This window comes from Paramisgurnus dabryanus, chromosome 4 (genome assembly GCF_030506205.2).
Source record: "Paramisgurnus dabryanus chromosome 4, PD_genome_1.1, whole genome shotgun sequence".
NCBI lineage: Eukaryota > Metazoa > Chordata > Actinopteri > Cypriniformes > Cobitidae > Paramisgurnus > Paramisgurnus dabryanus.
The window spans coordinates 24042067-24068706 of record NC_133340.1 but is presented as its reverse complement, the minus strand read 5'-3'; the positions used below and the strand labels follow the sequence as shown (position 1 = coordinate 24068706).

The 26640-nt window shown below is 36.6% G+C and overlaps 3 protein-coding genes across 3 annotated transcripts; 1 reads left to right on the top strand and 2 right to left on the bottom strand.

Moving 5' to 3' along the window:
• Positions 1-533: 533 nt before the first annotated feature.
• best2 (bestrophin 2) lies at positions 534-6234 on the top strand. Its single transcript, XM_065295831.2, has 9 exons — positions 534-685; positions 761-855; positions 2326-2559; positions 2752-2906; positions 3231-3308; positions 3793-3945; positions 4911-4991; positions 5080-5234; positions 5496-6234. Exons 1-9 carry the CDS (start codon positions 534-536, stop codon positions 6232-6234), a joined length of 1842 nt encoding a protein of 613 aa, XP_065151903.2.
• Positions 6235-8891: 2657 nt separating this feature from the next.
• On the bottom strand, positions 8892-21418 carry rab3da (RAB3D, member RAS oncogene family, a). The gene is made up of 5 exons (XM_065295270.2): positions 21169-21418; positions 18038-18268; positions 12198-12316; positions 11888-12012; positions 8892-9725 (listed from the first exon to the last, which is right to left on the bottom strand). The coding sequence occupies exons 2-5, from the start codon at positions 18266-18268 to the stop codon at positions 9538-9540; spliced, it is 663 nt and encodes a 220-aa protein (XP_065151342.1). The 5' UTR covers positions 21169-21418; the 3' UTR covers positions 8892-9537.
• A 1832-nt stretch (positions 21419-23250) lies between these two features.
• Positions 23251-26386, bottom strand: pld6 (phospholipase D family, member 6). Its single transcript, XM_065295830.2, has 4 exons — positions 26272-26386; positions 25388-25572; positions 25083-25306; positions 23251-23977 (listed from the first exon to the last, which is right to left on the bottom strand). The coding sequence occupies exons 1-4, from the start codon at positions 26311-26313 to the stop codon at positions 23727-23729; spliced, it is 702 nt and encodes a 233-aa protein (XP_065151902.2). The 5' UTR covers positions 26314-26386; the 3' UTR covers positions 23251-23726.
• Positions 26387-26640: the final 254 nt, after the last annotated feature.

The window sequence follows — 26640 nt, the reverse complement described above, 5'->3', positions numbered from 1 at the left end:
TAAATAAAAGCTGTTGAAAAATATCGAATAACATCCAACAAAATATTTCTGATAATTTTAGAAAAAGGCCCAAATAAAAAAAATAGCAAACGTCAGCTTAGTTAATCTTCACATATTTTATTTTATATTTTAGACACAGAAGGGGTCTATGGGCCTCTACTGTAATGTGGGTTTATTATCCGGGAACAAACAGAACACCATTAAATCATACTGAAATAAGACCCACAAAATAATTTTGTAATGGTTTTAATCACTTAAAAGTTAAAAAAACTTGGTTTTACAATTCAATTCAAGCTAGTATTTTAAGTTTTGACCTGTGAATAGTTGAAATAGTTATAAAAACTAGTTAAAATTGTTTAACTTAATTTTGTAAGGTAAAGTAGAAATATATGTTGATTTGACAAAATGTAGTATTTTCTTACAGTGTGGTAAGCAGCTGATGGTTCATACTGGTAATGAAAGCCATTAGTGGTTGTATTGTATCTTTCAGCAGGGTTATAAGCTTTGATTTGTAAGGGGATCAATGGTGCGTAATGACGGTCACTTACACCGCCAGAGTGGCCAATGCGCGTTTCTGTGGCTTCTCCAAACTGCTGCTGGTGTGGAAGGGAAGCATCTATAAAGTCCTTTACAAAGAGTTTCTGGCTTTCTTCGCCCTCTACACGGCTATCAGTCTCACATACAGGTGCGTGCATTTTATCATAGTCCTTATCTGATGCTTTGATATAAAGTCATATTTGATGACTCGTTTTCTCTGCAGATTTCTCCTTTTGGATGATCAGAAGAGATACTTTGAAAAGCTTTCCATGTACTGCAACCACTACGCCAGCCTTATCCCAATGTCTTTTGTATTAGGTACGAAAACCCCCGACAGCATAATCGCAAAATCACTGAGATTATACAGACATTCAATTGAATCCGAGTCGATTCATAATCGATTTAGCGCCTTCCTCACGTTCATGTATGCGCGATGTTTTAAAGCGGCTTAACTGAAAGAAAACAACATAATGGTTAAGTTTCTTTAGATTTATTGAACAGTTTAATTTAAATATTTATAAACTTGATCTAAAAAAGGACACTGTTTTTATTATGTATGGCAAAGCAAAATTTACGGATAGAAATAAATTATAAATTTAAAACGAAAATGGTGTTATTTTAGAGAGTTTTACTAAACGTATAGTACAAATACAATATGGGTTACACAACATTTAAAAAAGCAAATTTGCCAGCGTATATGCATTAAACGTATACGATTACAAGTAATTTAATTTGTAGATTTACACTGTTCAAATGTTCTGTCGAAATTACAGTATTACTGCCAGCTGTTTGCCAGTAACTTACTGTAGATGTTATTTGTAGATGGCAACAGTTTGTTTAAAGTTAAATGAACATTAAACATTAACAAGTCTTTATCTTTATGGAATAAAAGCAAAATAACAGCCTCATGCAAAGCATTCTGGGAACCAAAATCTGAAGGAAAAAACTGAAAATGATTGATGAGGATTTCTGGTTCCCAGAATGCTTTGCATGAAGCGGTTATTTTATAGTTTTATTCTGTAAAGACACAGACTTGTTAATGTTTAATTTTCAAACATTTAAAACAGTATACATAATGGTTAACGTTTAATGTTAAATCTACAGTAAGTTACTGGTAGCCAGCTCCATAACTAAAGCATTTTTTTTTTACATTTTATAGTGTAAAAATGTAGAGATTTGTTTGAAATTATTTGAAAACAAAAAATCTTTCTATTATTATGTATATTTTTTAAATGTAAAAATTTTATTTGGCAAGAAGTATTACTAAATAAATTTTACATTTTAAATGAAAAGGATGTAGGGCCTACCCTAATATCAGAGAATGTAACTTTTGTTCACACCTATAATGTTATAAAAAATGTAAATAAAAAGCTTGTTCATATTTTGGACCATTACAAACTTTACAATTATTAAAGCCTATTAGATTAAATTTTATTATACACTGTAAAATGTGCAGCAACTTCCTGTATGATTCTACAGTAAATGTTACAGTAATAATGATTTAAAAAATTACAGAAATTTGTTAGTGTACACAATTTTGTAATTTATTTTTTAATAAAATAATAAAACATCTTGCTAAAGCTTTTGTGCTTTTTATCAATCTTAAAATTATCAATCTTTCCTGGACAATAAATCTATTAAACAACTGTTTGTTATTAGCCTACTGTATTTTAATTAACTAACAAGATTCCTTAATAGTATGGATCGATATCCATAAGATAAAACAATGAACTGATATTTATTATAACCCAAGAAAATGACTCGAATGTTTTTTTTATTGGTGTGCAGGGTTTTACGTAACGTTAATAGTGAACCGATGGTGGAGTCAGTACACCTCCATTCCGCTACCGGACCGGATCATGTGCACGCTCTCGGGGGGCGTGCAGGGCGGGGACGAGCGCGGCAGATTGCTGCGACGCACGCTGATGCGCTACGCGAGTTTGTCCGCGATCCTCATTCTGCGCTCCGTCAGCACAGCCGCATTCAAGAGATTCCCGACTATGGATCATGTTGTTGAAGCAGGTAAACCTGCATTTAGGCCTATATTCTTGTCGGACACCAAAGATGATACAATATAAAAGATTTGTTTCACACATAGATGGAAAAATAATGTAATGTGGAAATATAATGAATAAAGAATGTGTAAGTAAACATTTTGAAAGGCAGTGTAGTCTAAAAAATTTACATTTGAATATAAATGCCTCTTTTTTTTAGGTTTTATGACAAGAGAGGAGCGTAAGAAGTTTGAGAGCTTGCACTCGCCCTATAATAAGTACTGGGTGCCTTGTGTGTGGTTCACAAACCTGACCGCAGTCGCTCGATGTGAGGGCAGAATTAAAGATGATAACACTTACAAACTCCTACTGGAGGTAACTCACACAAAACTACAACAAATACAGCTGTTTGAGTCAGGCACAATATCACAATACCACTACAGAATGCCAAAGAAGCCACGGCGACGATATTATCGCGATAGCATCAGTGTTTAAAACCGCATATTTAATCATTCTGTTAGTCAAATTCATCTCTTATTTTGTGTTAATTTGTAACTACTGAATGTAGCCTGTATATTTTTATTATTGCGGTTATTGACAATACAGGTAGTTTATATTGTGATACCCCTCAAGTGAGTTTTTGTAAACATATTGCTCTCTGTTTTTCTAGCTGTCTCTATTTGTTTTTGTTTATAATAGGAGTTGAATGATTTCAGAGGAAAATGCAGCATGCTTTTTCACTATGACATGATCAGTGTACCATTGGTCTATACACAGGTCAGTTACATCTGTTTAAAGGTGCAGTGTGTAACTTTCAGAAGGATCTCTTGACAGAAATGCAATATAATATATATAACTATATTATCAGTGGTGTATAAAGACCTTACATAATGAACTGTTATGTGTTTATTACCTTAGAATGAGCCGTTTATATCTACATACACAGCAGGTCCTTTAACATGGAAGTCGCCATTTGGCACCGCCATGTTTTTACAGTAGCCCTAAACAGACAAACTGCTCTACAGAGCACGCTTTTTCGCCACATTGTCTCATAAAACAACACCATAGGTGCTCTATGTGTTTTGAAAGGGAGGGGTGAACTGTGGACTTAGCCTAGGTTGCAATTCGGAATCTCATTGCAAGATGCTGTTAAAATCTACACACTGCACCTTTAAGATATAAAGCCATCGATTAGTTGAATATGTTTGATGAAAGTGTATGAACATGTTATCATATTTATGCATCATGATTCCCACCACAGGTTGTGACTCTGGCAGTGTACAGTTTCTTCCTGGTGTGTCTGATTGGTCGTCAGTTTCTTGACCCTAGTCAGGGTTATCCTGGCCACGACCTTGACCTCTACGTTCCAGTCTTTACCCTTCTGCAGTTCTTCTTCTATGCTGGCTGGTTGAAGGTCAGGACCCACCCTGATGCTTTACTAAATATTTATTAGATACTCCTCCTATCATTGTATATTACCACGTCCACAGGTTTAAATAGCTTACTGTTAACTCTTTCCCCGCCAGTGTTTAAAAAAAATGTTGCTAGTCAGTGCCAGCATTTTTTATGATTTTCACAAAAGTTTAATGCGTATAAGAACATTTTAAATATATAAACATACAATATATCAAGTGAAAAAAAAAATGTGTTTCATCCTTTTTTATCACCTCTCAAATATGGGCAGGTTTCTTCAAAAAGACAAAATTTTGAGCAAAAAGCTGAGATAATTGAATTTTTGTGAAGGATTTTTGATAGAGATCAGATTCAGAACGATGATCAAAACACACACGGAGTTTGAACGGTTTGCCCTAAGGGAATACTTTCGGGTTTTAAAAGTTGGGTAAAAGCGCCACCTGGTGCATAATAGCGGAAATACGAATTGCCAGAAAAACTCATCTTTGACAGGAAGGCGTTTTCTCTTAATTGACGAGTTAACTAATCAATGGCGGGGAAAGAGTAAAAGGTGCAATGTGAGACTTTTAGAAAGATCGAGAGAAATGCAATATAACTATATTAGAAATGGCTGTTTTTATCTACATACACCGCAGGTCATGAAAGTCTGCGTCATGTTTCTACAGTAGCGAAATGGGCAAACTGCTTTATAAAGTACATTTTATCACTATGTTGTCTCAGACGATGACGTGTTTGTCCTGTGGCGGCTACCGTAGCTTCTCTATGCGTTTCTATGGAGGGGAGCTGTGGACTGAGCCGTTGAATGCAATTCATAGTCTTACCACTAGATGTCGTTAAAAATCTTTAAACAAAATAATCATAAGAATAACTTGTCATTTTTATAGCTGTTTTTTGTTTTTCACATCCTCTGAGCTCTACCATTTCTTTCTTTTTATTGTTTTATGTCACTTTGTAAACATATGTCAGGTGGCAGAGCAACTCATAAATCCATTTGGAGAGGATGATGATGATTTTGAGACCAACTGGCTTATTGATAGAAACTTCCAGGTGCCATTTATAATTTATTCATTCCTTCATTCCTTCAATACATTGTATATAGGACTGAAGTTGTTTTTCTGTCTGTATTGGTTTGAAGGTGTCTATGATGGCAGTAGATGAGATGTATGGAGATTTGCCCATGATGGAGAGAGATCTGTACTGGAATGACTCGAACCCTCGACCGCCGTACACAGCTGCCACACTCTTCGTGCTGCGCAAACCCTCTTTCCAGGGCTCCACCTTCGATATGACGTCAGCGTTCACAATATAATCTGTTTTGAACAGTTCACCCTGAAACTTTTGTCATTTACTTACCTAAAAGCTTGAGTTTATATACAAATGTATGACAATTTTTAGCAAATTGGGGTCTGTTTCTCACACACAGATTCTGTATCATTTCAGTAAACCTCTAATATTTCATGTAATTTTGTGTTTCACAAAAAAGTTAACAAAATACTGTCGGCACAATATAGAAAACAATTTCATTTTTATTTTATGTTTAAAATCCTTCAGAGTCCCTAAAGAGGAGATGCATTTCCAGCCTTTGGAGGACATCGCTGAGAACCGGGAGCAGTCAGCGTTACGAAATCGCAATCTAGCTCTTTTCAACCGCCTGCTGAGCACTGCTCCATCCCCAACAGGATTCATGAGCGGAGCCTTGCGTCGTACCTCCGCCCAACTACACCGATTGACACGTCCCGCTAGCCACGATCCTTCCTTTTCAGAGGAAGATGAGGAGAAGGAGGAGGAGAGCATGGAGAAAAGTTTAGAAACGGCTGCTTCAACACCTTCTGGACTCGGGTTGGACACCACCCAGAGCACCACCTGCAGTTGTGGAGGCACCTGTCCTCCATTGTCGACTGTGATGATACACCAGGAAAGAGGAGATGGAAGAAGTGAAGACGAGAGGAGCTTCAAGAATAGTGAGGAAGGGAACAAAGATGCAATGAGATCAGTTGTGCCAAAGATACCACCACCCACATTGCAGACGCCAACCGTGAGACAGCATCAGTTGGCCAAAACAGCCCGCCAAAGTCTTCTTCTCACCCTGGACCAGGTGAAGCCTCACCTCGACTCTTTAAGTGCCACCAACCGTTCTGTGCCAGACTTCTTCTCTTTTCAGCTTATCAGTGATAAAGTCATGACCCCAAATGTGAAAGCAGAATCTGGTTTGTCTTTGCTGACTGTACCATCGCTTGAAGTCTCGGCCTTCACCAAGAATTCTGAAGGAGAGCGAATGGTGACAGATTAAAAATGTCTGCCTTCCAATGTCCAAACTGAAGGTGTAATAGTCGGGTAAGAGGTCATGGGGTCAGTCGGCAAGGTTGAGGAGTGACCCAGTGTACTTTAATTCTTCAACATGCTTTTTTATATATTTTTATATTTACAAGTCAAAGGTTTGGATACACATAAACTGAAGTTTTTTATAATCTTAAAAGCATTTTTTTAAAGGGGACATATCATGAAAATCTGACTTTTCCCATGCTTCTATTAACAAAAAAAAAATGTGAAAAAGATCAACCCAGTAACTTTACAGTAAAGTTTTGGAAACAAGCATGTCAAAAATAGTATATAGAAATGTGGCTCCCTTGTGATGTCATAAGGAGACCTTATTATAATAATACCACCCCTTTATCTGCATTATCCAACCACAACACTGCCATTTAGTGCAGAGAGAAAGAAAAACATTGGCAGCACAATTGAGTTTCAATATCAACAAACCACCATCATTGCGATCAGTGATTGCATTTCATCAGCTCATTTGCATTTTAAAGGACACCCCACCAAAAAAAAACAGCACATTTTTGCTCACACCTACAAAGTGTCAATTTTAACATGTTATAATAAATTATCTGTGGGGTATTTTGAGCTAAAACTTATATATACGTACTTTGGGGACATCAAAGATTTGTTTTACATCTATAAAAAGTCTCGTGAAATGTCTACTTTAAGTGAAGTATACAAAATAATGCATAACTATATTGACTTCTCAGAAATGCTACATTTATCAGATAATTTGATTATACATTTAAACTATTTTTAGATCTTAAAATGAAAATATAGTATTAAAAACGATTGTGAGAAGAATGAATGTCTGGGGTTTTGTCTGAATGTCTTGATAAAATAGCAACAGTGGCACATAAGCAGTAAGTCTACCCGATACATTTTCTATATAAAAAAATATATTTTTAGATTTCAATAAGAACATGTCAGTAAGATACTATGATAGGCAATGTTTTTGGACATAATCATCATCAGAAGTGAACGCTAATTGTAGCATACTCCAAACTGTCCACAAGGTGGCACTGTTGTATCATTTTGTTCGTCTGGCCTTGCGATTGGTTACGAAAGAAAGCGCAAAATAAACTGCACTGGATATAAAGTCGGCTCTATACATCATGATTTTGTGATAGCCATTTATTATTTTTATACTAAGAAAATGTAATTAAATGACTGTGTACATTCAGTTAATTATTAAATTATGAATGATCACGCTGTCAAACTGTTTAAATATCATTTCAATAAAAAGCCAGCAGAAAACTTGTGAAATTAGTTTGGTGGTATTGGGAAAGAACATGACCGGACCTAAATCTCCTGATCACCTTTGAAAAAGTACACACGGAATACTATGGAATTAGAACACGTCTCTAAATGACGCAATATTGATGTCATACAATGCCTACGTCATTAAACGAATGTTTGTTTTCTGGTATCTGCACCGTTTTACCATCATGTCTCTATCGCTCTCTCCCATTATTTTATCTTCAGTATTTATAATTTGTTCTAGGAATGAAGCCAAACAAAGCTGAACCAGCACACAATCAGTGTTTATTGACTATTTCTTCTTTTGAATTATTCTATTGAATTCTTTTCAATTTGTTACTTTCGCTACCACACATATATTCATGATTTATATATCGAAATTAAATACGTCTGTTTTTTTAGTTGATATTAGTTGTCATGCGGTCGACAGACCTGAACTTACGTCAGAGGTGTGCATTGATTGAAAAATAATGCACAACCGTAGAACGTTTCTCAACCAATTAGAATAAAGCATTTAAAAGTCCTGTGGTATACTGTAAAATTCTAATTTTAAATTCTAAAATTAAGATTTATTTTCTTGATGGGTAAAATTACCTAACAAAATAAATCTAGCTTTTAGACAAAAATATACAATTTAAGTGAATTTGTGCTTAAAACTAAAAATGTACCAATGGGGTAAGAAAATGTTTCTTGAATTAGTGTTAAAGAAATTTTTTTCTTACCCCATTGGCAGCTTTGTGCTTGTTTTAAGCACAAATTCACAAATTTATTTGTCTAAAAACTACACTTATTTTCTCAGGTCATTTTGCTCATCATAAAAATACATCTTAATTTAGGAATATTTAGATATTTGTACTGAAAACAAGACAAAAATACAAAGAAAGTCATTTTTGAAGTGTAAATCCTTTTTTACACAACATCCTAAAAACCTTGGAACAGAGGAAACAAAACAGACAAAGCAGAACAAAACAGACCATTGCTTTTTAACAAGTGTACCATATTTAGTTAATGAATTAAAAGATTTAAAAAATATGTTTCTGCAGAGTTTTTGTACTGTGACCTCTTCATAATTAAACCTCCCTAATATTTAATTTTTTCTTGTCAGTTCGAAGCAGTGTGGTTCTTAAACTTTATTATTTATTTATCATCAATTATTATTATTAATATTATAATATATATATTATTTATCATACATTCTGTGTAATTACACCTCTACTAAATAAGGGTACTAACCAACAGGAATACGTTGTATAACTTAGTATGTTTTGTTTAATTCAAATTCCAACTTTGACTTTTTTATGTCATAAATTTTTTTTTGTGGGGCGCAAAGTATGCACGGTAGGGGTGTGCACGCCAAAAAGTTTGAAAACCACTGGTTTCAAGTAAATAGATAACAAAAACTATCAGGGTTCACTTTTAGTGTCCACGGGAAAGCAAATTTATTGCATTCAAAGCAAATTGCAAAGACAAATATTATCTTTCTCAAGCACATACTAAACAAGTTACAAATATTGGCAATCAAATATTTCCGAACCGGTCCTAATATGTGTTTAACAAAGGTTTATATGTAATGACATCACCTTGCATTCATTAAACAATGAAACATTTTAAAGCCACTTCAGCAGGCGAACAGGTGTGTTTTATTCAAGGACCTGGAGCGATGTGAAACCATCCTGTGAGGATTCATTTAAGACTTTGGCATAGACACTCCTGATTCCTGCTCTGTAGTTTCATTCAGTGTTTTCCTGCCCATTCTCATTATTACAATAAAGTTCAGTGTAATAGCAGCCATCATGCAGAAGGAAATACCTTCCAGTTCTTTCAACTCCAGAGGGGCTTATTTAACCGAAACGTGATACAAAGTGGGATGGATTAGGGACGCATACCTGATTCTTACTTGTTTCATACTATATGTGGGCTGCTTATGCGTGTACGCTTTTTAAAGAGTCTCTCTTTCTGGGTGTTTAAGTGTGAGAATGTTCGCTTTCAAGTGTTTGTTGAATGTGGATCATTAACATCCACAGCCACTCTGAGCATCGGGAGGCGTGTCTTGTAGAGTCGGGCCTTTGTGATTGTTTAACAAGGCCGGGTCTCCGTCCAAGCTTTCGTTCATTTTGACACAGATGATGTCGACCAACCGCTCGAACACTTGTTTGACGTTGATGTTGTCCTTTGCACTTGCCTCAAAAAACTGAAAGCCTGCAGAAAAAAAAAAGATGACGGGATCTTAATTACATTTAAGCTCATAAAATAAATATGAAATTTGATGTGACATGCACACACAGGGTCCAAAATGAAGGGCCCTATCATACACCCGGCGCAATGCGTGACACGGAAAATATCTGCACCAAACCTATTTGACATGATTGTCTCTTCTTTAATATTATGATCGGTGGTCACTTTCAAATGATAGAAAAGAGATTCCTGAAACAAATTATATAAATCATCAGGTGCTTCTGTACCTAAAGTGAATAGAGATGATCAGAGCATTAGAGTATTCAAACTATTTTTTAATATATATATATTTTTTGCAACTAAGTCATGGCAACAAAAGTAATTACATTGTGACTAAAAACATTGAAAATAATGATCTCTATGTAGGGAAGCCTCATCGTTACCTTAGTAATGCATTTCTTATCACCTCATGTAGGCTATCCTGGACTCAACTTAAACCCCACTTATAGGCACATTAACGCCCTATCTAGTCAAATCATTTGAAATGATTAATAAATTAGTTTCCAGCCTATATACAAAATATTTTGAGAAGTATTACATAAATCATACATTTGTGTTTAAAGGTAGTAATGTGTTGCCATTTTGGGTTTGCTGCTATGTCATGGTGGGGACCCCCCATAAGACCTGATTCAATTCGAGCACTGGTCAGAACAACGTTGTGTCTTGACGTCAGGTCACTGCTGGGTCTTGAAATCTGATCAAAGTTGGCCTAACATCAAGACCCAACCTTGGCCTGATGTCAAGAACCAACTTTGGCTTGACATGAAAATCCAACATTGAAATTATGTAAAAATCCAAAGTTGATCTGATGTCAAAATCCAACGTTTATCTGACGTCAAGACCCGACGTTGATCCGACATCAAAATCCAACATTGATCCGACGTCAAATTTAAGGTTGATCCGACGTCAAATTTAAGGTTGATCCGACGTCAAGACCCGAGGTTGATCCGATGTCAAAATCCCACGTTGATCCGACGTCAAATCCAAGGTTGATCTGACATCAAAATCCAACCTTGATCCGACGTCAAGGCCCGACGTTGATCTGATGTCAAAATCCAACGCTGATCCGACGTCAAATCCAAGATTGATCTGACGTCAAGACCCAAAGCTGATCCGACTTCAAAATCCAACGTTGATCCGACGTCAAGGCCCAACGTTGATCAGATGTCAAAATCCAAAGTTGATCTGACGTCAAATCCAAGGTTGATCTGACGTCAAGACCCGACGTTGATCGATGTTAAAAACTTAACGTTGATCCGACGTGAAATCCAAGGTTGATCCAACATCAAAATCCAACTTGATCCGACATCAAATCCAAGGTTGATCTGACGTCAAGACCCAACGTTGATCAGACGTCAAAATCCAACGTTGATCTGATGACAAATCCAAGGTTGATCTGACGTCAAGACCCAACGTTGATCCGACGTCAAAATCCAATGTTGAGCCGATGTCAAAACCAAGGTTGATCTGACGTCAAGACCCGACGTCGATCGGACGTCAAAATCCAACGTTGATTCGACGTCAAAGTCCAACGTTGATCCCACGTCAAAATCCGACGTCAAAATCAGACGTCAGGACCCGACGTTGATCCAACGTCAAAATCCGACGTCAAGACCCGAAGTTGATCCAACGTCAAAATCCGACGTCAAGACCCGACGTTGATCCAACGACAAAATCCGACGTCAAGACCCGAAGTTGATCCAACGTCAAATTTTAACGTTGATCTGGCGTCAAAATCCAACGTTGATCCAACATCAAATTCCAACGTTGATCTGACAAAGACCCAATATTGGGCAGACGTCAAACTTTAATTTGACACTTACGCAATCATAAGTGCCTTTGCTAGTTTCAAGCCGGCACAATGATCATTTTCACGTTTAGCGCCACATTGTTTAAATAAGCAATGTAATGTTTTTTTTTTAATGTTTTTTTTATGCTACCCCACAGATTTGTTGTATATTATGACTTAGTACCTGTGGATCTGGTGAGAACAGTTTTTTTGCATGCCTGATAGATCATTAAAATATGGCCTGTTCACTGGCCAATGCCAAATGAGTAAAATCAAGTAAAATCTTTGATTATTATTAGATAAGAGATTTATATTATTTAAATATTCTGTAACATGCCTAGTTCCTCAGCCAGTCTCTGTCCATCTTCTGTGGCCACCAGTCTTTCGTCCTCCAGATCACATTTGTTTCCCACCAGAATCACCTGAGCGTTGTCCCACGAGTATGTTTTAATCTGAGTTGCCCTGAAAACACACACATACACCTGCTTTTTTATTTTGTTTAGTCTCCCACCATTAGGGGGCAGCCTGCTTCATCTAGAAAACTAGTTTTGCTTCATCAATGAGCATTTGAACTTTGTCACACCTGTAAACCAGAACTACCCATATTACAATAAAAAACTAGCCAGACTCAGTATAATAACACTCACCAGTCCTGTACAGCATAGAAAGACTCTTGGTTAGTGATGTCATACATTAGCAGGAAGCCCATTGCTCCTCTGTAGTACGCTGTAGTGATGGTGCGGTACCTCTCTTGTCCGGCTGTGTCCTAAATAAAAAAACATGCACGCTCGTAAAATATCTCATACACACTTCTGAAAGTATTTAGTCTTATATGAGCCAGCACAAAAAATCAGAGAGTTTAATGTTTGTGTGGCTCTACGAGTAAAGATTATTGGAGTTAACACAATGTGGAAAGCATAAACAGATGTGTCGAGGTTAACAGCCGTGTTAAAGTGGTAACTAGGCAACATTTGATTAGTTTCCATGATACTGAAAGCCTCGACTTCATTTACAATGCTGTGACCTCACTAACACACAGGTTACCATGGTAACTCTTGGTTAAGGCAGCTGTTAGAGGGTTGTATATATATTTGTGTGTGAATTGTGTATTCTGAATTCACACTAATGGATGATCGGTTTGAATAGACAAAAGCCCCAACCCCTTCTTTCAACAGAGATAAGACGTACCACCTGCCACACACACACACACACACACACACACACACACACACACACACACACACACACACACACACACACACACACACACACACACCAAACATATACAAACTGATGACTAGTTTACCACAAAGAGAAGTGAATCATACCATATGCAAACATTAAAGCCCATCGGTTTTGTTTCAGCACTTTCTTAATTAGACAATGAGTTTCAACATTAAAAGGTAACAAAAATGTCCAGTGTATTAAAATGTATTAATATCACCACAGATAATAACAAACAATCACAGCCTATCATCTATTCAGACCAATTTTCACCTCTTTAAAAGTTTATAAACTATAAAAACTATACATACATAGTTATAGTTTACGGTCCACGGTCTTACACAAACAAACTACCTGATAAAACGTAACTGTTGTACGCAGTGGTAATTTTGTATGAATTCACACAATGTGAGTCATACAAAACCATAATAAGCATTAAAGGGATAGTTCACGCAAAAATGAAAATAATGTCATTAATGACTCACTCTCATGTCCTTCCAAACTCGTAAGACCTCCGTTCATCTTCAGAACACAGTTACAGATGTTTTAGATTTAGTCAGAAAGCTTGTTCACCCTACATTGAAAATCTATGTACGGTATACTGTCCATGTCCAGAATGATAATAAAAACATCATCAAAGTAGTCCATGTGACATCAGTGGGCCATCAGTAGAATGTGTCGAAGCATCAAAAATACATTTTGGTCCAAAAATAACAAGAATTACGACTTTATTCAGCATTGTCTTCTCTACCGACGTGACTGACGTGTTATCTGGTGCGCCCCAGCTGTTTTTTTTTTGTGTGTCCGCGCTTCGTTCTGAGGGAGAAGCACGCTGTAAGTTTGAAAAAAAAAACCTTGCAAACATGTCTGAGGATAACACATCATCCACCTCACAACAGACGCAGAAGAGAAGACAATGCTGAATGGAGGTCGTACGAGTTTGAAACGACATGAGGGTTGATTATTATTATGACATTATTTTCATTTTTGGGTGAACCATTGCTTTAAATAAAAAAAAAATGTCAATGGGGGTGAAACAGATCATACTAAAACATGAATGAGGTTTGTACGATTTAAGTAAGGAATAATAAACAATGTGCAGAATTATTTGAAAATAATGCACACCTAGGTGGTAATGAACCCAGGTTTTTGTCCTTAAAATACTAATTTCTTACACTTCTCATCTAAACCCTGCACAAAACTGAACAAGGTGGCAATCATCCTATACATTTTCTTCTATTTAGTTTCTATTTACATTCTTTTAATTACCACACACTTATTTTTTCAAATGAAACAAATCCATTATGTTGCTTGGCGTAGTGATATAGAACTGTAATGCGGTTGAAAGACCTGGAACTACTTCATAGGTGTGCGTTTACTAAATAATAATGCACACCGGTGGAACGTTTGTCAACCAATCAGAATGAAGCATTCAACAGCCCTCTGGTAGGCCATGTAAGGGAAAATGTATAGGCAGTCGGTTATTATTGCAGAAATAAAAACCTGAAACTGTGATCAGATTCAGGACCTGAGGGTCTTATTTCGTGATAACAACCTACTGCCTGTACATTAACTTGCTTATTAGACGCCTATTTAAGTAAATATTGATTTTAAATATTTGATTTGATTTGCAGCATCCAGGTTCCCGTGTGTTTATACTTGTGAGTAGTTGTTATCTGGGAATAACAAACGTGCACATGTTGCGACTGGCCAATCAGAATCAAGCATTCCAACAAACCGAATGAAGTACCTCATTAAAATAGTTACATATTGCCATAAGATGATGTTGGTGGAACAAACCAGAAGATTTTACATTCGGTCAACTCTGATGCTCTGTTATGACTAATTAAATGTGTAATATTTACTTTTCCTTAATAATGAAATTCCTGAAACTACATTTGTCATTCTGTTTAAATGTACCGCTCCCCCTTAAGTAAACCAGATGAAGAATCTGCAAATATATACGTGCAGGTAACACTCCTGTTTGTGCAGAGAGATAAACAAACATTTCAGTTTCTTCATAGTGCGGGAAAACGAGACAGATCATTAACTAAACACTCGCTCAGTTGAGAGGAAAACCTGACGTACATCTCTGTGTCCTCCACACCCACTTAATACACACGGCGAGGCTTGGACCAAATTCTGGGCTTTTGTCAATAAGGAAAAGCCTTTACTGAAACCAATACAGTATATATCCTGTCAATCATATTGGAAATAAAAGGTGTGGCTGTCCTATCAGTATTGGTTTAATAGTCTTCAACTCAATGACCAAAACACAGCACTAAGAATATTTATCATACAAAGAAGACTTTACAGTAATGTTGTGTTTGTTAACGTTACTAAATGCATTAGCAAATATGAACTAGCGCAATGAACAATATCGTTTTTAGCATTTATTAATCTTTTAAACATGTAAACTAATGTTAACAGTTACAAATAGATTTTTAATTGTATTAAATAATACAAACTAATATTTATAAATACTGTATATTGCTAATTGCTAGTTCATGCTAGCTAATGCATTAAGCGGATAGTTCATAAAAAAAAAAAGACCCCATGATTTACTCACCCTCAAGCCATCCTCAATGTATATTCTTATCTTTTTTCAGACGAACACAATCGGAGTTATGTTAGAAAATGTCATGGGTGTTCCAAGTTTTATAATGGTAGTAAATGGTGCTTTTGATTTTAAAGCCAATAAAGTTCATCCATACTTCAAAGAAATAAGCCACATGGCATTAGGGGAACAATAAAGGCCTTCTGAAGACCATTAATGTGATTTTGCAAGAAAAATATCAATATTTAAAACTTTACCAACTAAAATATCTAGATTCCGTTAACAATCAACGTGTGGGATGTAGCATCTCGTCTCTCTTGTCTCCTCACCACTACGTCTAGTATGCTACGTCTTACGTCATACACTGGAAATGCACTCTTTTGTGAACGTGCATTGGTCGTTACTTGAAGCTAGTTACTTTAGTTTTAAATATTTTCAAATCAGAAGCACCATTTACTACCATTATAAAGTTTGGAACAGCCAGGACATTTTTTAATATAACTTCAATTGTGTTTGTCTGATAAAAGATAATCATATACATGGAGGATAGCTTGAGTGTTTCATTTTCATTTTTGGGTGAACTATCCCTTTAACTAATGTTAACAATTATAATCTTATTGTACAATGTTCTTCACTGGATTTATAACACTTGTTCAGTGTAGTATGGATTATATGTTTGAGACCGAATAACAACACCCTAGCAACACAGCAATGAGTTTAGCACATGCAGATATCAATCACATTTATTGTAAATATGAATACAATGCTTTTATGACGACCTCTGGCCAAACTTAGCTGCACACGGTTAACTATAGGAAATGCTGCTCAACACCTCAAAGGCGTTTTTTCACCAGCTTCCCTTCATCAGCACAAAGCTACTGCTGCTTCCTCTGTTGAAGACGACTGCGGTCGAGAACTGACGCACAATAATGACCAAGCAAACAAGACATAAAGGGCCAAAACAAAGATGAAAACATATGCGGCCCAGTGTGGGAAAACTCAGCCAAAGTCATTTGCTGTTTTCTACATAAAATCATCCATAACATTCGGTGAAATAATATAACCTTAATATCTTTAATACTGACTGAGTAAAGTCATGTCATAGATCAATGTGAATCCAAACTCTGACGTTCCTAATATTATAAGAGGGTCACATGTCTTCCTGTAGAACAAAACACATGGATCCAGAAAGCAGGCACCCCGTCATAAATATTCCTCTGACAGCACTGGGCAGCTGATATTTGGACCCATTTCCTGTTTCAGTATTGATTCAATTAGTGATTCGGCACACACACACACACACACACACACACACACACACACACACACACACACACACACACACACACACACACACACACACACACACACACACACACACACACACACACACACACACACACACACACACACACACTGAAGCAGAACCTAACAGATGCACTACTGGTCTGGGAGATCAAAATGCACAACCAATTTAATTTTATAGCTTTTATGTCTCATTTTTTAAATGGAGGTCCTCTATAAATGGATTTGTCTGTGTGTGCCGCGTGCACTGCACTGCACACCGCCGTTAAAAGATGATGCCATCTGGTTTGGGTAGTTCTGGTTATTTTGTAACATTAACCATTACTGCTGCAACACAAACCCCCACCCAGATTATCTTGATCAAAGTCTTGCTAAATCATATAGACACATCAGATGCTTTCTTCAAACATTCAACTTTGACAATAGCATGTTCGAAATCTATTAAAGTCTTCCTGTAGCTCAACTGGTAGAATAAATAAAAAATAATGTACTATAAATCACTTCGGATAAAAGTGTCTGCCGAATGTATAAATCAAGGCTGTCAAAAGATTAATTGCGATTAATTGCAATATGTGTGTGCACTGTGTGTAATTATTTTATATAAATGTAATTTATGCATTTATAAAATGCATGTATGTATTTAAGAAACATTTATATATATATATATTTTATTATTATTTAATTTAATTAATTAATTTATTTTATTTTTATTTATTATTATTTCATATATTATTCTTTCATATATTTATTATTATTTCATATATAAATAAAAAACATACATATATACATTATATGTATGAATTTTTGTTGTTGTTGAATGTATACATGTATGTACCGAGCCCCTAAGGTGACATTGGAGTAAAAAAATCTAAAGTTTTGTTTCATGTGCTCACGCGAAACCTTCATGTGCAGAATTTTTTTTAAAGTTTAGATTTGCGTGCTCACGCGATACTTTTGTGTCCGCACGCGATAGTTTTACGTGCATAAGCCATAGTTTCACGTGCACACACCAAACTAAACTTTATTTAATTTTTGCTCCAGGTCCCCTTAGGGGCTCTGCATGTATGTGTGTATTTATATATACATAATAATTTCACACACACAAATATAAAACACAAACTTTAATTTTGTATGCAATAAATCGTGATTAATCTTTTGACATCCCTAGTATAAATGTAAATTAGAGGAGCAGTTCCTTGAATAAGGTATTTCTTAAAAAGAAACAATATGGTCATATTAAAACATAAAAAGTTAACAAAAAACTTTAGTTTTTTCTTTACGCACAGCCATCCTATTTAGCCTAAATAAACAAATATCTCCCCCATCCTGATCTCCCGTCACTGATCAATATTACTGCTACTAATAAGAAAACATTCCTAATATGATATAATTTGCACTCACCCATATCTGCAGTTTCACACGTTTCTCATTGCGGTACACCGTTTTGACTTTAAAGTCAATGCCGACCGTGCTGACGAAAGCTGAGGTGAAGGAGTCGTCAGCGTACCGGAACAGGAAACTGGTTTTTCCCACGCTGCTGTTCCCAATGATGAGGAGCTTGAACATGTAGTCAAAATTCTGATCGGCCACATCTTTCTGACCCTGGGGACGGGTATCGTTGGCAGATGCCATCTAGAGGAGTGGAGGGAAAGTGGCAGCTCAGCTGTTGTGGCACTAGCAACATCAAGGTCATGGGTTCGACTCTCTCATATACTGATAAAACACGAGGTTTGTCTATTTAGTTCCAGTATTAGGTCAGTCTTTTATAGTTTATGTATAACTCTGACACTGTCCGCTATCCATCACTCGCTTTCTCTCTTTGTTAAACAGAGATGCTGAGTAGGGATCTGTCATTGATTCAAGGCCATTACAGCACCAAACATTCCGGCCAGGAAAACTAGACTGAAATGGGAAGCACAGAATACTAATCAGGAATAGTTCACCGCACACCTATTTCGTTCCTAAGCCGCATGCCGTGAGAACAGATGAAAATTAAAGTGGTCATTTACTAACAATAATTTTCCTCAATTCATTCTCTTCCTCACACAAGGAGGATATTGTGTCAAATGCTCTGTCCCAATACTGTTCCCTAAAAGTATAGCATGAATGCATAGCAAATAAGTATGCAGATACTGGGACGTACTAACATGTAACGGTAGTGAGATTGATAACAATAACAAACGTCACAAGTCTACTATTTCAGCTTTTCTTATGTAAAGTAATGTTTACAATAATATTTAATTAATTTATAAGGTGAATCATCGCTTACTTGATTTATTAATTCAGTGCAGCATCACTAAAATCCTCCCTTTCACAATGAATTATGGGTAATATCAGCCATGTTAGTATGGATCTGCACTTCCAACTTTCACTTAAAATAGGAGACCGGATACTTTAAGGATACTCATTTCAACTAGGGGTCGAAGAAAATCTATCGGGTATCAAGATATTTTGTTTGCCGATACAGTACAGATTCAAAAACGCAGTATTGATTTTTTTTAAAGGGGTCATACTATGAGTTTTTAAAGAAAATGCAAAATAAGTCTTTAATGTCCCCAGAGTGTGTATGTGAAATTTTAGCTTAAAATACACCACAAATAATTTATTATAACATGTTAAAATTGCCACTTTATTAGCCTAGAAATCTAGACGCACCCTAGCGGCCGCAAAATATATTTGCTGCCAGGGTTTAGTCTAGGCACTCACAATACACTTAACCGGTCCAAAAACCAAAATTTGGTCAGGCCAATCACATCGTGTGTAGCGTCTGTGGGGCGGGCATAACATGATGACGACAGAGCTGCAACGGTTCCTACTTGAAAACAGAGAATGGCTGCTGCTGCTGGCGAACAGCTATCTTTTGAAGCGGCTTTGGCCGCGACTCTGGAGGACTTAGACTTATGTTTTTCTTTGAGAGAAGAGCAAATAAACCCTACTGAAGTCCTTTTTAAGCAAGAAAGATGTGTTTGGAGTTTTGCCGACTGGTTACGGTAACTACGTCACCTTCTTCGTTGCTCTGCTTGGTCATAGCGCTATCCTATTGCGTGCAGAGGCATTTTGAGGGACAACCTTATATCCCGCCCCTTGCATTGAGCCGTTTGTGTGAAGAGTTGCCAGACCTTACATCTTGATGTAGGTCTGGCTAACCAGGCTACCACTTTATAGATGTGAGCAGAAATTTGTGGGTGTGTCCTTTAAAATGCAAATTTGATACAAACCATGATGGTGGTTTGTTGAAATTGAAACTCAATTGTGCTGTCAATATTTTTTCTCTTTTTTTCTCTGACTTATGGCAGTGCTGTGGTTGCAGATTAAGGGGCGGTATTATTCAAATAAGACTTGCTACCTACGTCACAAAACAGGTAAAATCAGAATGACCTAATGTTTGCACAGAATGGTTTACCAAAACGATAGAAGCACTGGGGATTAAAGCACCTAAACACGGAAAAAGTCAGTTTTTTATGCTATGACCCCTTTAAAATTTTACGAATTATGGCAATTTCGCTTTGAGTTTACATCCTGACCGCTATATTGCTGTCTTCTGATCTATAAACTTATCGCCCAATATCGCAACCATGTATCACGATACATATCATGTGGCCAGATTCTTGCCGATACACAGCCCTAATTTCGACATACTATGATTTGGGACACACAAAATTTTTATTTCGAATACGACACACTCGGATAAAAGGTACAGAAGCTATCACGGGGATGGTACCCTTTCAAAAAGTACACCTTTATAACTAAAGGGTGCATATTAGTACCTTATAGGTACATTTTGATACTACATCGGCACCTCATAGGTCCATAGAAGTACCTTAGGGTACATATTAGGATACCATCCTAATGACAACTTGTACCTTTAATTCTAACAGTGTATTTACGATGGACGTGCAGATTGGGATGCAGGATTATTTCCTTTAATGAGAAAAATGTCTCATGGAAAGTTACAGGAAGTTACATGGAAAAACAAGATGCAATAACGATAATATTTTATTTTTATTGCTTTTAAAGATCAACCAAGTAACATGTCTGCATCAAACTCAAATATTTGATGTTTTAGCTAAGTAATACTTTGAGTGTCAGACACGTGAAACATGTTATACAGGTATACAGTAAGGCTTGATCTACACACTCCTATATTTACACCTGTAAAGGTAACCTGAAGAGGGAGTTACCAGGATATGACACACCTAACACGTATAAACGAACATGGTGAACAGTTTAATTAAAATTAAAATAACATATTTTATTTAACATAATGCCGTTTCCAAACCAGCAGTTAGTTATACACAACGTGTACTGCTACATCGTTGTACGTTTTTTTTAAACCACAACGTCACAAACATACACAATTCACATTTTATATTATCATGTTATCAATAACGGAGTGCGAAAACCAAATACCCATGCGGATCCGGATGCTTAAAGCAAGCGTCCATATGGCTACCTTTCTAAAATGTCCCACAACAGTAAACGATAATAAAGATGCTTATCCTTAAAAACAGGTATTAAAGGCCATGACTAACCTTGACCAGCTATTCTTGATGGTTATTTTATGAAGTTGGGATCCAGTTTTCGCGTCCGCGGCGCGTTCACATCCACTTTCACTTTTCCCGTACAAAACACTGGAAAGGTCTGCTCGCGTAATCTCGCTTCAAACCCCGACCATTGCCTTCCCTTCAGAGGGGCGTTGCAACATCAGAGCCTTGATGCCTTCGTCTGCCGCGACCTGCTGGCTCTCCACCAGCTGTATTATGCTGACGGATCGCTGACACGACGAGGACTGTTTCCAGATCAGTCAGCGGCACTGGCGAGTTTCCAGCATGCAATATAATAACCAATCAACAGGTCCGCCCCGTTATACAGTAGCTGTGATGAGGCGATTTTTAAAAATCATTTTAAGAAAACATTTAAGCGTTAAAAAATAGCATTTTGTCATTCAAAGGTGATATTTAACATTATTTTTAGTTATACCACAGGGCTTTTAAATGCTTCTTTCTCATTGGTTGAGAATCGTTCAACGGGTGTGCAATAATTTTCAGTAAATGCAAAATTATGAAGTAGTTCCAGGTGTGTCGACTGCATTACAGTTCCATATCACTGCGCCAAGTTTAACTGAAATAACCAATTTATTTTATTTACAACAAATAAAGCATTAACGCAGGGTAGTAAAAAAGGAATGAAAAAGAATTAATAAAATGCTTAGAAGAAGAAAATGAATACAGTAAATAAACTGTTCATTCCGTGGTCGCATTACCACCTCGGGTGTGCGTTATTTTCGATAATTCAATGGCACATCGTTAATTATTCCTTACCTATATTATCAGTGGTGTTTAAAAACTCTTCAAAATTAATTGTTTGTATAATTTAAGAATAAGCCAGTTTTTTTTACTTTTTTTGTCTTGTTTTTAGTACAAACATCTAACATTTTTTAATCAAGATGCAAGATGTTTTTATACAAAATATCTAAAATTTAAGTGAATTTATGCATAAAACAAGCAAAAAAGTCTAGTTTTAAAACCAACGAACTTTGAAAACTGTCGTCTTCGCTCTCCAGGCAGAGAGTGGACACAGAGATGCTGCGGAGCGGTCATTAAAACACGAAGTGGATCACCGGAATCAGTGGATCTTTAGTGGAGCGGCAACAATTAAACGGCAAGATTTTTGGGTACTGTGTTTAGTCTATGTTCTGCGTTTTGCTGCTTTCCGCAAGTCTATCATATTAAAAACAAACTAGACACCCGCCTGAAAGGGTTTTTAAAATATGTATTTAATATTTAATAAAACTGTATAAATCATCATTCGGGCCGGATTGGACACCTTTGACACCCCTGCCCTAAGGGGACATGGAGAAAAAATTAAATAAAGTTTAGTTTCGCATGCACACATGATAGTTTCACGTGCGCACGCAATAGTTTCAAGAACATACGATAGTTTCACGTGAGCACACAAAACTAAATTTAAAAAAAAAAAGTCTGCACATGAAGGTTTCGCGTGAGCACCCGAAAGTTTCATGTGAGCTTAGATTTTTTTACTCCAATGTCACCTTAGGCGCTCCATAAATTTGTGCTTAAAACAAGCCAAAAAAAATCTGCCAATGGGGTAAGCAAAAATTTCTTGATTTTTGCTTGAATTGCAGTGTGTGGCTCGTCAAGTCAAAATATGCACTGCAATAAATTATTTTCAAGAAAAAAATTCTTAGTATTTTTTGTCTTGTTTTCAGTAAAAATATCTAAAAAATTCTTAAATTAAGATGATTTTTCTTTATGAGCAAAACGACCCAAGAATTTAAGTCTAGTTTTTAGACCAAAAATATCAAATGTAAGTGATTTTGTGCATAAAACAAGCAGAAAAATCTGCCAGTGATTTTTCTTGAAATTCATTTTTTGCAGTGCACTCTTCGCTGGTACCTATGCCAGTTGGGGTGGTACGAGTTCGGGCAAATATTTAGAGTTCGGAGCCCTCCCCGCAGATAGCACACCAAATATGCTTTATTATTTCAATTCAATTCAATTTTTTATATAGAGATTGATCGATTATTAATGCGAACTCGCGGAATGGAAAAATTATCATTTGAAAAATGACACAGTGACATATTTGTATGGCAATAGACTTTTTTTATGTTGTGCTACAGAAACAAGCTTATCTAAAATATTTGAGTTACAGGAGAGGAACACAAAGGGAAAAGCATTGTAAGGAATTGAGCAATCAAAGGCATGGCTATAGAACACACACAGATGTTCACTAAACTCACTAAAATATATTAGTATTATTTTAAGCATTGATTATTATTTTAGTATCTGGGCTTTATTTTCACTAATGGTTTATCTATGACTAGGGCACAACTTGAAGTAAATATTGCATCATTCAAAATCTCAATAAAACATATCCATAAAAATTTAACAAAGTTTGCCTTAAAGAGACGGACAAACCATATAAAACAAAAATTCGTATTCAACACCCAAACAGTTGAACAAAATAAAATGTAAACTGAGTCAAACTATGTCTTGTAAATCTTATGAAAAACAAGCAAAAGTAGCCCTTTGTCTAGCAAGTTATAATTTCACCCACATGACCCTATTGGTCAATTCAGCTGCCCGTTTGTGGCCCGATGTTCGTGATTGGCCGGATCATTGGCGTCCCACAGCTTCTCAAACTCCTTGCGATACGGGCCCACGAGCATGGGTTCCTCGGTTATGATGAGGTTCTCTTTGTTGCTCTGAACAGCCGTTAGGGTCCAGTTAAGGGAGCCAGTGATCAGCTTCCTGCCATCAACTATTGCAAATTTGTGGTGCATGTGTACAGCAGTGCTCATCTCGTGCCTCACGCAGATACCTGTAGCAGGAACGCTTTGGTCAATAAAACTAGAAACTTGAAACAGTCGGGTGTGATAGCCTAGAGAAGTTACAGTACTGTATCCTTAAATAACAAAGACTGATTCAGACAGAACATGTGCAGGCTGTGTCGTGTGTGTTGTAATCTAGGTATGAATGACATGATTTTTACTGCCTACTACCGTCATGCTAGGTCAATGAATCATTGTAGTCTGCATGCCACAGAGCTGTGAGGACAGGCCTGGATCATTGCAAAGAGAGAGAAGGTGGAAAGTGTTGTTTGTTTTTTAAATATTACTCATAAACTGGCACACTTTATTCATCCCAAATCACATACTAAATGTTGTTTTTACATTTCTTTGATCTGCTGAATAAAAAAGAAGATATTTTGAAGTATGCTAATAACCAAGCAAATCTGGAGCACCATTGACTACCATAGTAGGAAAAATGATACTATGTTTTGAATGGTGCCCCAGATCGGTTTGGTTTAATTATAATTTTTCAAATTTTAGAGCGGTTCATTATTCAAAGCTTGAAGGTGAGTAAATGATTACAGAATAAATAAAAAATTCAGTAAACTTTCTCCTTAATGTTTGTGTTTCTTTAAAGGAAAACACCACAGTTTTTCAATATTTTACTATGTTCTTACCTCAACTTAGATGAATTAATACATACCTATCTTTTTTCAATGTGTGTACTTAATCTTTGTACAGCGTGTCGTGAATGTGTTAGCATTTAGCCTAGCAATCGTCACTTCCATTTCGCATTACTATGTCGAAGTGTGTGCACACTCTTTTGCTCCACACTCAGAAGTATGCAATTTCCCAACACAAAAATAGTACACACTATTAGGGCATAGTTTAAATAGGCCAATTGAGATTGAGAGTTTATATAAGGAACAAAAAAGTCAGGTGAGTGGCCTGCACTTTTTCGTATTTCGATATTGTTTGTCTGGGTTTTTGTTGTGGGCGATGTCTAATTATGTAGCTTGCAACAATAAAAGCGCTTAAAGCCCCTATATATTATTGATGAAAAACATCTATTAAAAAGTACCATTAATGGGACGGTTTTCTTAATCTCAAAGCTGTGTTACTGAAATAACGCACCTGCCCTGCGGAGGGTGCCAATCTGAGATCCAGTGATGGTCATGTAGTCTCTATCCGTAACAACTCGTACAGTAACTCCCTGCTGGTGCAGGTGAAGAACCGCTCTGCTCAGCTCCATTTGTGAGAAAGAAAACACACACAGGTCCAGTGATGAACATGCAGAGAGAAGATGACCAAGGAGCCTGGAGAAAGACGTCTCCCTGCCGTGTGGGAGGGGACATGTGCTAGGGGGGGAGACATTAAGATTCTTATATACATTTTAGATTACGGATGGATTTTGCAAGCTTTCCAAATGCAGACTTTACCAGGGGTAGCTTCTGTTAGGCATATACAGGTGCTCAACACAGGTTTGGGGTGAAGGGAAGAACAGGACTTCTTTCAGGGGCCCTCGGAATCTCAGACGACGCACCAGCCAGTCGAAGCACTCGACCCCCAGCACGAGAGCTACGGCTCCCAGGCCAAAAAGTTTTATGAGCTCTTTAAATGATATCTGAGAATTCACACACACAAAAAATGGAAATATAGCAATGCCTCTCATAAGTACCTTATTATGGTTCTGTGGAATACTTCATTCTGATTGGTTCATTCATTTTTTGTACTGTATAATCTCAGAAAACTGATTACTGTAGCTGTAAAAATTAATTTCAAATAAAATCAATATTGTGAGAGTTAACATTTTAATAATATTGAGTTCACATTGGGTTTGTTGTACATGCTAAACTCCAAAACCAGCACATAGCAGTTTTGTGTTTGAAAGATGTGTGATGTTTAGTTGTGTCAACCGATAACTTTTATTAACTATAATTTGTGAATTAGCTGACTAATTTGTACTTAGCCAGTTTGAGTATTCACTATTGTCAACTATTTTAAATGGAAAATTACTCGAAAAGTTGCGTTCATGACGTCACTGCGTGTCGTGTGGTTTTTAGTTTGAGGTTATAGCGTCAACACTGACATCTGTTTGACTCTCTTCTTACTCTATGTGCTCACATACTGAATTTTTAATACAGCCTTCAATCTAGTTTACATATTTTACATAGTTTCTGTTGCTAGACAACAAAAATAGCAACTGAGCGCGACCTATTAAAAATACGAGCACAACCACCTACTGATGCAAGGAGCTTTTTTAAAAATACGTTGCTAAAGGGGCCTGCAAAGTCATGGAGTTGGTAAATGAATAAAAATGTACCTGTTGAGACATGTTAGCAACTGTGTTGACAACCAAAACCATCAGCACATGGCGGTTGATAGTTCTTTTCCTGCAGAGACGCCGAACTGAAGACAGCGAGTGAGGGCGTGTGTAAGTGTCGCCCCCTACTGGTTGACATTGGTCATGCAACACATTCACTTAAATAAAGCAAACACAAGATGACGCCATAATTTGGTAAAAGTTTACTAATATTCGTGATTAAAAGGCAATTGAGGGGCATTTCGATGAAAGAGAAAAATCTAATGAGCAGGATAATAAATTAACGAGGATTTTTTGTAAGCAGTTACAATCAATAATGTAAATAATAGGTGGTAAAATCTGACTGCTGTTTGATCAAATTTACCTTCT